This window comes from Strigops habroptila, chromosome 5 (assembly GCF_004027225.2).
Source record: "Strigops habroptila isolate Jane chromosome 5, bStrHab1.2.pri, whole genome shotgun sequence".
Classification (NCBI taxonomy): Eukaryota; Metazoa; Chordata; class Aves; order Psittaciformes; family Psittacidae; genus Strigops; species Strigops habroptila.
Window position 1 is genome coordinate 8,777,374 of NC_044281.2, and position 13,596 is coordinate 8,790,969.

Here is a 13,596-nt window from a genome sequence, read left to right on the forward strand (position 1 = left end):
ACTATGTGAGGACTATACCACATGCTAGTTCCTGTAGCCTATCTGAAGCTACAAAGCTTAAGGAGTATTTAGTCCTGGCTTACCACTGTCCAATAGAATTCAAGCACTCAAAGGGCTGATGGTTGCCTTTTGTTTTTGCCCTGTGACAAAAAGGAGTCAAACCAAATCTATTTACTAAAGTCAAGAAGAAATAAAAATCCTCTCGGAGCTGGAAAATGCATTTATGTAGAAGAGGCACTTACATAAAATCTTCTGACAGTGGGATGTTTTAAAATCCCCCACAAAAAATGCCAGGTATTTGGGACTTTCCTAGCATTTCTAGATACTATTCATATGCAAAAAACTTTCTCTCTCTTTTTTTCTTTGTTTCATTAAGAGAAAACCATCTGAATCAAGAGATGAAGTGGAAATTCACTTGGTTTTTTTTCTTATTTCTTCTGTAAGTCGTAAAGCTCTAGCAACAAGTTGTGCCTATAGTGATTCCCATATTTGTGCCTGTCCAGTGCTTGTTCAGCATGATTCAGCTTGAGCAGATACCAAGCAGGTTGACAGAGAACTGCCACCTGCACTCCTGGAGCAGAAGTCCCTCAGACTAGAATAATGGTGGATCTTATCGATAGCTTCATTTGCTGTAATTTAGCAGTTGGATTGCAACTCAACAACAAAAATTGATAAATAATAAAATGTAACATTAAATATCTCAATAATTGTAACTTATTAAATAACAATTACTAGAAGTCACAATAACCAATGTGTTTGACTGTCAAAAGAATAATAGTGAATTTCTTCTCCCCATGTTTTCTACTTCTCAGAGGTAATTACACTTGGTATTCCCTTATCCATCTACTGCCAGCTCCTGCTGTTCTGCACTTCCATTTTGTCTTTGGTTGAGGGCAGAATTTGTTCAAGATGGCCTTCACTTCTGAATTACTAGTTGAAAATTATTTCCTATCATTGAAAGAGGTAGTATAAATTGGAAAATAAAGGAAATTTAGCAACAAAAAAGCTTGGGATGCAGGAATCCTAACTTAATGTGACATGAGCATTGACAGCCAGGAAAGGAGGGAAGGGTGTGAATTCTGTAGCTATTCAAAATTATATTAATAAGTTTACATATTTAGGCAGCAAACTTATAACTGTGTTTTGATAAACACCGACAAAGAGAAATTGAGGATTCACTTTTCATCTGAAGTTTCAGTTGGAAACATTAGTCTTATCCGCTAACATTACTGTAATTCTGTGGTTCTTAGAAAATTTCTTTTTCCTCTCTTCAGTTTTGATGAGGTCTTTCATATCATGATTCACAACAAACAACAACTGCTCTTATTTGGACTAGCTGCTTCTCAATAACTGCCAGCATGATGCTAAATTCAAGCAAACGGGGAAGTTAAACTTTCATTCTGAACAGCTGAAAATTTTCTCTGAATGCTGATGACATTTCCTTGGGAGCAAACATCCCTACCACCACGCAGCATGCACTCTCTCTACCCCAGAGACATCTGCTGCAGTAGCATCTTACTAGATCATGAACAACAACAAAGAGGCATTTCTGCAAAAAACAGCATATACATTGTAATGTGCTGAGTTTAGACCCTTTAGACAAATTTGAAACCAGCTTGAGCTATTTGGGATATGTTAAGATGCTTGTAATGTAGAAGTATGTGCTATGCAGCCTCTAGAAAGTCAGGGGTTTACCTGGTTATCTCCTGCTTTTCAAGGTGACCTAAAAAGTACTTGAGTAGGTTTTAGTACTTTCTAATTCCGAAAACATGCTTCAAAATTTGGTTATTTCCCCCTGCTTTTCTCTTTATTTCTTTTTTTTTTAAGCTATCAAAAACATCAGATGTATTTTTTTCTTGTTTCTGCTAGAAAAACTCTGCTTGAGCCTTTTAATTGTATACAGTAAGAGCTTTACCTGGAGGCATGGAATTGTTAACTAATGTGACTGTTAATGTATTTTTGTTGAAGTTGAACAAATATTTAAAGCAGCTGATGCAAGGGAGATGGGACACAGAGAGATAGGAAACAGGATTACGAAGTCAAGAAAACCCACATTTCCATCCCTGGTGCTCGCTTGTAATATGCTTAATTTACCAAGTCTGATACTCAGCATTTTTCTAGATAAGCAGATATCTCATCTTTCATGTAATTAAAAAAGGGGGGGGAGGGTGTGGGAGGGGAGAAAAGTGTACTGGAAAATGTCCAGTACATTATCTATCATTTTATTTTTGAAAGAAAAAAACCCTTTGGTATAGTTAGGTATCTATCTCAAAGAAAAGTGTGGGTGAGAAGACATAACCATCCACCATCCATACTTATTTCTTATATTCACCTTCAAATATGACAAACAACATTTTGCCTTGATTTGTTTTCTACCTTTGTTTATGCATCCAGGCAGAAAGTCCAATGAAGACAGTACTAGAATACAAAGAGTCTGTCCTTGTGTTATCCTGATATAGGTAAAGTGCTTGGGAGTTTTTTGAAATCCTATATTTAAACAGGTGGTACTCTTACTAAAAAATCTTTTTCTACTAGAAAGATGGCTCTGTTTTATCTAGGTCTTTAAGAGGAAGTACCTGTGACACTATCTGTTTAGACTGCTCTTGTTGACTTTTATTTTTAGATTTCCCCTTCCTCCTCTCAAAATACGTGAGAGAACTTAAAGGCAACCTCATTGTTTTAGCCAACTCCTGTGATGTGTGGGAAGTCCTAACACATAGGTCTGTAGTGTTGTACTTTTGCTTTTTTGGTATCATATAATGTGTAATTTCCAAAAGTTCGTACCTTTTCTTTAGGGCATGTGTGACCAAATTGCAATAGGCAAAGCTACAAAAGCACAGAGATTGAGCTGTGAAGACATAGATCTTTTTTCCCATCTCCCAGTTTGCCCCCAGATTCCACTGCGGAGTCCCTCCCAGCAGACACTAAACCCAGTCACGGAACAGACTACAGAAACAGCAGATTTCTAAGCAGGTAGGGTGAGACACAGCTACAGAAAATATGTCTGTAGGTCTTATCATCAGATAGTAGAGCTGGGCTGCCAGGGGGGATGAATAATGCAGTGATGCTTCTTATTTAAGTGAGATTTGTTTCAAAATAAATACAAGTAGAGTGTTCGCGATGAAAAGCATAAAACAGCAGAAGAGACAGAGGACTCATTGCCCCCTCCCACTCCATCTTTTGGACACAAATTGCTGGGTATTATTAACTAATCTCTCGGGCAGATGTTTGACTGCAACTGGGCCCTTAATACTCCAGAATGAACAAAGCCCACAAGAGGTTGTTTAGTTTGTTTGCTTGTAATTTTACTTGTTTCGAAGTTAACACTTATTTGTTCTACAAAACCAAACTGAAATATTTATAAACTGTTCGAGTTGTGCTCTTTACATAATAACTAGGAACTCAAAAATATTTTGCTTTTAGTAAGTAACCTTTTTTGGTCATGTAGCAATGATTTTTACAAATCCTTGCTAGCTAGTGTGCAGTTTCCAGCCTGTGATGGCAAACGGCAGACAGCTAGCTGCTTTAGCACAGACTTCTGTATGGGGTTTCCCATTTGTAGGCCAAAAGTTTCTGTAAACAGTTTTAATGGTTGAACTGGAAAACTCACTGGGGGCAAGAAGCCAATACAAAAAATCAATCTGATTTGTATTAGACAGTGGGACATACTGGTTCAAAGCACATTTCCTACTATAATTTGTTGTTTTGTTGATCTGGCAGGTTACCTGAGCACTAAGTATGTGTAAATAACATTTTGAAATGGATCTTCTGTGGTGTATTAGAAACTTCCTCTATTTTGTTCCATTCTCACGCTGTTGTAAGCTTTAACAGGAAACTGCAATTTAAACATCAATGGCTATATTTCCATTCTTTGCAACTGTTTCTCAGCACAGTGCTTATTAGAATTGTTTGTTAAGTACCGACTGGAATGTCCTGTTTCAGATCTAATGCTATTTTGTCCTTTTTCTTTGATGTACTTTAATATTAGGATCCCTCATGCATGTACCTTTCCAATACGGTGACTTGTGTAAACAGTCACCTGAACCAAAAGCCTTTATATGTTTGTTTTAGATCTATCTGGAGAAGCACAAAGATGCTCCATTCTCATTTCAGATGGAAACAAGCTGGGGAGTGTAACTGGGAACCTGAAACAGAAACGGGAACATGCTACTGTGTCGTTGTTTTAAATAGCATCATGTCAAGTAAGGTGCTATTTGTTTGTACTACTTCAAAACAGGGTAAATTTTATCTAGAAAGAAGTGCCGTAATGTTAAAATATGCTGATTGAGATAACAGAAGATACTTTCAGATGCTATTCAAGATCTTTCCATAAAAAAGTTAGAGCTGTACAGGAGAAAGAAATATGACTGAAGTATTATTTCCTAACTTCATAGTGTAACTATAGTGCTTCCAAAGGCTTGTTTTGATATAACTGGTGGTGTGAATTGGCAAATCCGTTGATTCTGCTTGACCTCTTCCTTTGTAAGCACACCCCGAGGTGCTAATGTTGTGCATGCAGACCTGCTCATTCAGGCAGAATCCCTCTTGCCCTCTCTTCCCTCATCCTAGGCTCTAGCAGGGCTGATGAGTGTGTAAAGTTCACCAATACCTGAGAATCTTCTGTGAGTATTAAATGAATATCATGAATATACATCATTTACAGCAAACTGTTCCCCAGAGCACACAGTATACTCATTAACTCAGGCTTCAATAGTAAGTGAGCAGAGCAGCCCTTCTTATTATTCCTGAAATCTGTTATTTCACTTTTATAAAGGAAGATTTATGTAATCAGATTTTCCCCTGAACACCGTAAACAGTGATGTGACATGGATGCATGTTGCCATTAATGAGAAGGGATTGCTTTCAAAAGCTATCTTGAGGCCAGAGTATAAATGACAGCTTCAATTATGAGTAGGACGATTCTGGGAATTTCTGCTTTTTCCTGCTGTTGTTGCCATGTACCCATTGGGGTGTGCAGAACAGCCCGTGGCTCTTCAGCTGCTGGGAGCTCACCTGAGCCCTTGCACAGGCCAGGCTGCATCCCACAGAGCTACATCTTCTCTAGCAGGTACCTCCTGAGTGCTCCAGATTTCCAGCTTGGAGTGTGAGGGGGGAGAACATCCCTGAGATGAGCATCCTGGATTACACAGAGACCAACAGGCCATCGACCACCAGCACCGATCCTAAACGGAGCAGTGGGACACCTGATTCCCAGGCTACTCCAAGCCTCCCCTGGTGCGCTGCAGCCCGGCTGCTCTCCCCTAACCAAAGATCTTGGCATGTCAATCAGGAAGATGGACAGTGCCCATCTTATATGAGTATCTCTGTATTTCACCAGTTGTCTCTGAGTGCTAAATCTACTCCCGTACTGCACAGGAGCTTACATCAGGGACAGGTTAGCTGTCATTTAAAAACATTCCTTCTGAAAACTAAGATGTAACTGTTCATGGGCTAAGGTTGTCCAGACTGTTGCAGCTGCAGTTTGGCTCCTAGAAGCGGTAGGCAGCTCGTTTAAGCTTAACATTTGCCCTTCATGTTCTGTTGTCATGGCAGCAGCACAAACCATTGCCTTGCACAGCACTAAGCTGCTTTGCTTTCCTCCATCTGGGTTTGAAGCAGGAGAAAGACCCATAAACACAATTTCCCCTCTTTTTCCCCCACTGCCTCTAAACATTTTCTCTCCTCATCCCTTTCCAGAATCAGCGCTGGGGCGAAGCAGGAGTTCTGCACGAGGATGGACAGAGAATTTAACCTTTGCAAGTGACTGTGCTGTACTGTCTCCCACCGAAGAGCACAGCAACAAAAGGCTGCTTGCTATAAAAATGAATCCACTTTACTGACTAAAGACGGAATAGTAATGTAAGAAGTAAATATGAAGGATTTTAACCTAAAATGCTAGCCCTGATTTTAACAGAACATTTGCATTTATACCAGATTAATGTCAAGAAGCGATGTTTCAATCAAAGCAAGAAATAGAGAAGCAAATTATTGAGAGCTAGCAGTAACCTCAGCTGCTCAGCTAAGTTCCTCAGCACTGTTTTCAAGTTCTTACAACTTTGTAAGATTGCATGTTTCCTGGTCAGTGTTTCTTTTTGCCTCAAGATCATTCTGGAAATGAGCAGCAGCCTGAGCAGAAATGCCATGTTCCATAGTTATTCTCTAATGGTGAGGGAATAGGGATGGTCCCTGTGGTATAAAGCAAGGATGTCAGGCACAGCAATCATCCTGCTAAGACTTCTACTCTTTGCCCTTGACAACACCTAAAATTGCCCAAAGCTGTATTGCAAGTATGAGCAGGCAAGTTCTCACTTCTTCCACTACTTCCATCATTATTTTTGTGGAGCAATTAAGATGTTTATGTACAGGTGAAGTTCCGAGTAGAATGCTTTCTCCATTTTATAACAGAAATTAATCCCAGGGAGGTCTTTCAGGTGGGGTGTCCTTGGCAGTAGTGCTGGTAACTCATAGGCATAATTCTCTCCAGATTCAATAACAGCATTAGGAATCTTGTTTTTAATGAGTCCTTTGCTGTCTAGCAAACAGCTGCACAAGCCATTTGTAAGGTGTGCATTGCTGCTTCTTCTAAGGCTGTTCTTAATAATACAGCTATATTTCTAATTAAACATTAGTCCCTCATTTTGCCTTTTGTCAAGAACTACAGATTGTGTCTGAATGGCTTTTGTGTGTTCTCCAATTTTAATTATTGTATTATTGCTATTATCATAGTATTTAAGAACCTATACCAGAGCTCTGCAATAGTGATAAATGCTGGTTTCCAATGTTTTCTAGTTTGACAAGTATTACTCAGTATAGTAAACACAATTGAGCTCAAAATAATGAGCAAATATTGCACTCAGATCATGTATTGAGATGGAACAGCTTTGTAGGTGTGTGTGCATGCCATGCATGTGTCTGTATGTCTGTGTGTGTGGTATAGAGGGGAAGGAAGAGGAGTGAACTGTGAAATTTCAAAGAAGTGCTTGCACTAGAGAGCAGAGATAAAGGTGGGCTCATGGTAACTAACCTTCAGAGGAAATCAAACCAACAGTGTTCGCAGAGTCACCAGAAAGGAAAAGGTGTTCACAAATGCAGCTTTCTTCCTTTCTTAGGAACTCGGTCTTCCCTCCATCCGAGACAGTGAAAAATCTCACTAGTTTTACAGTGTACCCTGCCAGTCTCCCTTTCTCTAGGTGGCATGTTGGGACAAAAGGGACCATGGCACTGTGCTGTGTGCATCAGTCACCTTTTACTGGTGTGGTCTCATGAAACAGTCACAAACTAGCTCAAATTGCAAGAGTTGGATATCTGCAAGTGCATCCAGCTGTGGGTGGGGAACCAAATGCCCAGTTCCAAATTTCTCATATATTCTGCAATAGAATACACTTAGTGATGCATTAAGAAAAATACACAATTTACATACTCAGATTTGACATTACAGCAGATACTGTCCATATTATGTCATATACAGTTCATACATACTCCATTAATAATACTTGACATTTAATAACAAGAATAAGATGTTAGCTGATTACAGCTACTATAGCATTTTTTTCCTGATGTACTTCCCTAACCAATAAAGAAATCATTTTAATAGCTGAAGCTCAGGAGACTTTCTGTGCAGCTCTATAGAACACACAGCCCATGCTTTGGCTGAAAATGCATTTATCATCTATGTTCTAAAATTTAGAAGTCGTAACATATTTTACACAAAAGTCCAAAATACCTGTGTCACAGATTTCTTGAGACACAGTTTAAGTTATTTGTCTTATCTAAAATAATTAAAAAAAGAATCTGGTCCTACTCCAGCCTATAGAAATTCTTTTGGAAATAAGAATAGACTGTGGGTGATAGCGTGAAAGATCATAAGAAATCAGGAGAAGCTCTAATAGCGAAAGTGCTGTTCAGTATCTAGTGGTTCGCACCTATATTTTGAAACTGAAGGAGTAGCTTTTTATCTAAATACAGGTTATCTGCTGTCTTGATCCAATAGAAAAAGGCAACATTATTAGCAATGGAGAGAGCTGGTGTATTATTTTGCTGAGATCCTTTTTAATAAGTGGTATAGTTGCAGCATAACACATATCCTCTCAAGAAGTTCATCATGCTTTAGACTGCAAAGCTACAGACCTTTGCAACCCAAGGGAGTAGAGAGACCTTGCTGCTTGAGAAAGCTTGCTAAGTCAGGGCTTTGCAGTGCTACAAGGTGATAGAGAGAACACTTTGGGGCGTGTTGCAACTTGTGCGGCATTTCTTTCCAGAGCCAGCAAACAGCAAAATGATGGGTTAGGATATCCCATGTGGACCTTTTCTGTTGCTTTATCTAGAGAAGGAAAAGACTAGCTCTGTTATGTACTATAGCTGTAGAGTTGTGATGGGGACGCCTGGGCGTTTTGGCTTGTTCTGGACTCAGATCTTTGCCACCTGAGAAACCACTTAATCAGAAATCACTAAAAACTGCCCTTCTTTTGCTTTTCTGGAATAAGCCTCCTTTGCTTCATGCTCTTTGGGAAGCGCACCATAATAGAGTTTCCAAACATGCCAGGACTTAAAGGAAATAGTTTTCATTCTGTCCATTTTCATACTGCCTATTATGTAAACTTAGGCATGTGTGCCCAAGGCCTGATTACTTGCCTTGCTATGCCCAATTTCACAGGGCATGCAGAGCTGCCACTTTTAGCTTTACTAAAAGTTTTAGAATAAAATAAATGGTGTGAAGAGAAGAAGGAACAGTGAGAGACCTTAGTTTTGTAGAGCCTGTGTGTAAATATATACCAGTCCTTCTGCTGGTGCACATTGTGGTGGTATAATCATAAATGTACAATGTTTTAAGCCAGGAATACACCAATGCAACTGCTTCAGTGCCCTGAAATGTTCTTTCTATGGGTATGCTACTGTGGGAGAATACCTTTACTAAGGTGAGGCAGCTCTCTTGTGGTAAAGTGTGCCAAGATCATGACAGAAATAACAGGATTAACCTTTCTGCAGTTAGCTCCTAAAGCAGTTAAGTAAATTTGGTGTTCAAGCAGCATTGAATTTATCAATAGTGCTGCTACACAAACCAGAAAAGAAACTAAAAAGCAACTTCAGTTTAATTTTCATGAGACTGCTTGCATAACACTGGAAGAAAAAGTGGTAGCAATGGAAATATTGTCACATTTTTAAAAGACCTCTATTAGGGATAAAGAATAGAAAGAGCCCTAAAGAAAACAAAATAACTGGTAAGGTCGTGCTAAGATTTTCCAGACCAGTATATATATATATATCTCAAATAAAAAAAATATTTTGCAAGCAATATAATTGTCATTTAAGTACTTATGGAAAACACCATCAAAGGAGAGAAAAAAACCCAAACTTTCATTAAGCTTAGATGCATATCTGTTTTATGCAGAAGACAGATAGATGTCAGGAAGTAGCTGACTAATGAAGTGGAACTCTGAGAATCCTTGCCTTAGATAAACAATTATTAGAGAAACATTCAGCCAATCAAAATAAATATCATTTTGCAGAAGCCTAATGGAAAATCCTTTAAGCTATTCATAACAAATAATCCCAGCTAAGCATAAAACAGCAAACATGCTAATGATTTACAGGGGTTCCTTTTTCAGGGTGCTGCTTTAAGCCCCAAATATGTATTTTTATTCCATAGTTAAGTATCTGTATGTGTCTGAAAGGTGGTAACTACATTTGTGATAAACACGAACATCCATAAGCACTGCAGTCTCATTTTTAAGAGCTCAGTGAAACATAGGCACACACAGAGCTAAGACACAGCACTTGCAAATGAGCAGCATGCATTAAAATGTGAATTATTGTTCCACAAAGTAACAGCCAGTGGAATTATTATTTTGAATTATCTTGTTGAAGGCTTGGTCTTCCCGTAGCTGCTGGGAGTCTATAGCAATCAGGACAGCTCTGAGCTGTGCACAGGAACAAACTGTTCGTCAAAGGTTGGGCACTGCCTTTAGAAATCAGAGTGTGCAATTTGTCATCTGCAGTAACGACCCACCTGCAGCAGCTTCCTGATTCTTTTCAGGTTGTGTATTAAGAGAAGATTCTTCTCCTGTGAAACCCGGTCCAGCTGTTCATCCACTTGTATCAGCAAATTCTGTAACAGGATTGTTGCCATTGCTTCATTGTTGGATGCAGCCTCCCTAAAGAATCAACAAATGAGAACCATGCATGTTTAAAATGTCACTGAGTGTCAATCTATCTGTACAGAAAACTGTAATCTATTCAGAAATCTAGGCAGGGAAAAAAAGGCTTTAAATATATGGTGACTTGCATATAGTTAGAGGTTTGTAAATAATTGATTTTATGATCTTTTTACTTATATTCATGTAGACACACAGCTATAAAGACAGGGTAAGGATGTTCTTAGCACAGCCTATGGAGTCAGCCAGAGGGGAGGCAACCAGGGTTTTATAGTCTCTGGTCCGGTGAATATTTAAACATTTTTAGCCCACTTCTCAGAGTACATAGAGCTTATGCATGCTGTCCCTCTCACACTGCCAGTCACACAGATATCGTTTCAAAGTTGACACTAGGCTCAAGGTCCAAAAGATAGAATGTTCTTACAAATTTCATGTAAAACTGGCAGGTTGGTAGAGGAGAGGAATCCAAATTAGTGCCTCCACTGAGGAAAATGGCAGTAATAACTTGCTGCAGGAGGCAACAGCCAGATGGCCAGTCAGCAGATATATATCTTCACACCAGGCATCAGATAAGCCTTTGCCCAGCCAAACTATTTGGGGATACAGGAAGACTCTGAAGCTACTGGTGAAGGGTGTGTAGGGGACAAAGGACACAAACACACACAGAATCAGGCTTTACTGGTTCTGCTGTTTATGAAACATGAAAGGCAATAACACTAGTAAGCAAAATAGAGGAAGATAGACTTTGGACAGCATGGCATCCTTGTCCTTGGGATATTCTCTCTCCTTGCTCCACAAATGGCAAATGTCTGGTTTTGAGATATGCATGCTAAATCTGTTTAAAAGGAGATTTTAATGTTTCCCATGTTTCTACAGCCCCATAAACACTGAGCTATAAACAGTAAGGAAAGATTATATTCCTTTCCAGATTTTTCTTCTTTTTTTGCAATAGTCCTCCAATAGTCTTGTGGATTTACCATGAAAAATTAAGATGCCTCTTTCTGGCACGACTAATACAAACTTTGTTTTGACATGTAGTTCAGAATTTTCTCAAGATAACTATCCAGTGAATTTGATGTAAATTTGTGCATAAATTCACCTTCTAGAGAACAGTTCCTGCAAATGGCTGCCTTGTTCCCCAAGATTGTATATCCAGCTTTCAGTGCAGCTTCAGACCAGTGAGGAATTTTATGCTGTAAGAAGTAAATATATAACATTTCCATTGAAAACTAACTTGCGTTTGTTTTTTTTCTATGAAAAACCTGTAATGCCATCAGTTTGCTAGACCATTTTTACTGGATTTTGTTTATGATTAAGCTCAAATGAAACCTCACCTCCAGACATTCCTTCAATTTAACTTTGATGGGCTAAATCCATTAATAGTGGAATACTATTCTTGGGGTGCAAAGGCCTGCACAGTTTGCAAATGAGCATCCTAAAATCTGCCAGCTAATGAAAGAATTGGTCATGACTGTAATGATATGAGAGGGAATAAATGGAATCCTACCAATCTTGGCTTTCTATCCATTGTGCTAGTAGGTGCCGGATTTCCATAGGGAAGTTATCATCATAGAACTGGTCTACCTGCTCCAAAAACTTTATTTCCAGTTGCTGAACTTGACTCCATTGGGACATACTGCAAAAGAGAAGATAAAACATGTTTGCCATTGAAAGGTGAATATGAAATAATAATCCAAAGTGTATAAATCACTTTCATGGTAGTTCTTGTAATATATATTAATGTTTCTGTTTATTCTGTCTTTCAAAACAGACAGTGCTTGAGTAAAGTTACTCAGTTAAAGGGAAGAGGGAGAAGAAGGAGAAAAAGAAAGATATAAGAGGGAGCAAGACCATTAAAAAAAGTTCTAGTTTTTACACTTGAATGGGCACCTCTGCCAATATTCTTCCTTAATGCAAATGTTTTGGGATACTGTATGATGCTTATAAAACAGGGAGACTTACACAGTGTCTCTCACCAAGAGAAATAGGTTAAGATTGTACTCCTCAAATCCAGGTAAAACTGTTTTTATGAAAGAATAGTAGAAAGCAACAAATCTGCTCTCTTCCTAGTGAATTCATACCACTAAAAGCCATAATAGTTGTACGTTACTGTGCAGTTCCTAGAGCCCCATATATACTGTTTGGAGAGTACTGTTTGTTTTCCAACCTAAATTGTTTAGCTAGTACATCTCTTCCATTTTTAGTTGCCACAGAATTCTGAGATTTGATGTTACAGAAAGAAAAAAGATTGGGAAGCGTAAGTCGTATTAAAACTATAAGACAAGCAAGCAAGAATAGCATCGCCCAACGACAGGCTCTGAAATTCTTACTGGAAAAACTAAACCAAGCAAGTTTGGGCTGTTCACTGAGATACTGGAGTTAGGAGCTTGGTTGATCTAGATTTTTAGGTGGGCTGAATTTAATACCTGCTTCTGTCCATGGACTAAAGAGATTGTTTTGGGTAAGCAGGCTCTCCATATAGACACCTCAGCCTGAACAACACTCACCACTTAGGAGAACATTATCTTTCTGATACCTGCACTCTAGGGTTGCACCCCAACATTCGTCATTAATCCCACTGATGAAGACACCATTTTAACTGTGATTTTTTTCAGTGCAGGAAAGACTAGAGATAACACATTGCCTGAGGGCAGGCTATGCCAGGCTGTAATTCCTGATGTGGCATCTAGATAAAAAGTCAGGGTTGAGAACAGTCCATCGTGGATGAGTAGAGGAGAGGGATGCCCTGGGGCCTGTGCCCAGGGATCTTGGTCCTATACAGTAGGCACTGTGCCCACCCTGACCCTGTACCAGAGGTTTTCTTCCCTTTCATTAAGGTGTTTGTTCGTCTTAACAAACTATGCAGCATCCAGTCATGGACTAAAGATTGCACTGCAGTAGGTCAACATATTACATCTGTTTGAACACTTCTGATAGGAATTTTTCTGGAAAAAAAAAAAGATGAGATTTCATCAAAATTGACAGTTTTATGGAAAGCTGACCTTTTCATAAACAGGTTTTCTATTTCCAACTCTGAATCATAGTTTCAGAATGTCAACAGTTTGAAGTAGAGAATACATCATATTTTTAATGCTTCGGTCTTTCATTTTGCATTTCCTTAAGTCAAAGGGGGGAAAAAAATAAAATCATAAGATATGTCAAGTTGTAACAGTGTCCTGAGTACTTACTCATGCAAAAGTAAAGGTGACAGGTTTTAGTTTCTCCTTAACAAAGGCTGGATGGGATGATTCTATGCGTGGTATGAAGGACACTGTATATAACATCAGTGGAAATGTGCCCAGTGACATTTCTTTCCTCTTTATTAGCTCCATTGAGAGAGGAAAATATATTGCCTGAACATTTACTCCATTTCTTTACATTGCTGAAAATGAATAGTACATAGGAGTGTTTCACTGTCTGCCTTGCTACACTGCATTTACCCTGG

At 38.9% G+C, this 13,596-nt stretch overlaps 1 protein-coding gene across 1 annotated transcript in view; it reads right to left on the reverse strand.

The window, feature by feature from the left end:
* The window catches only part of STAT4 (signal transducer and activator of transcription 4), a 41,281-nt gene extending 28,106 nt beyond the window's left edge, over positions 1-13,175 (reverse strand). Inside the window, exons 1-3 of the mRNA XM_030488353.1 lie at positions 13,154-13,175; positions 11,659-11,787; positions 10,007-10,151 (exon numbers count right to left, since the gene is read on the reverse strand). Of these exons, the coding sequence (XP_030344213.1) occupies positions 10,007-10,151; positions 11,659-11,787; positions 13,154-13,161 (282 nt within the window). The 5' untranslated portion in view covers positions 13,162-13,175. The remainder of the gene's footprint in view (positions 1-10,006; positions 10,152-11,658; positions 11,788-13,153) is intronic.
* Between the last annotated feature and the right edge of the window lie 421 nt (positions 13,176-13,596).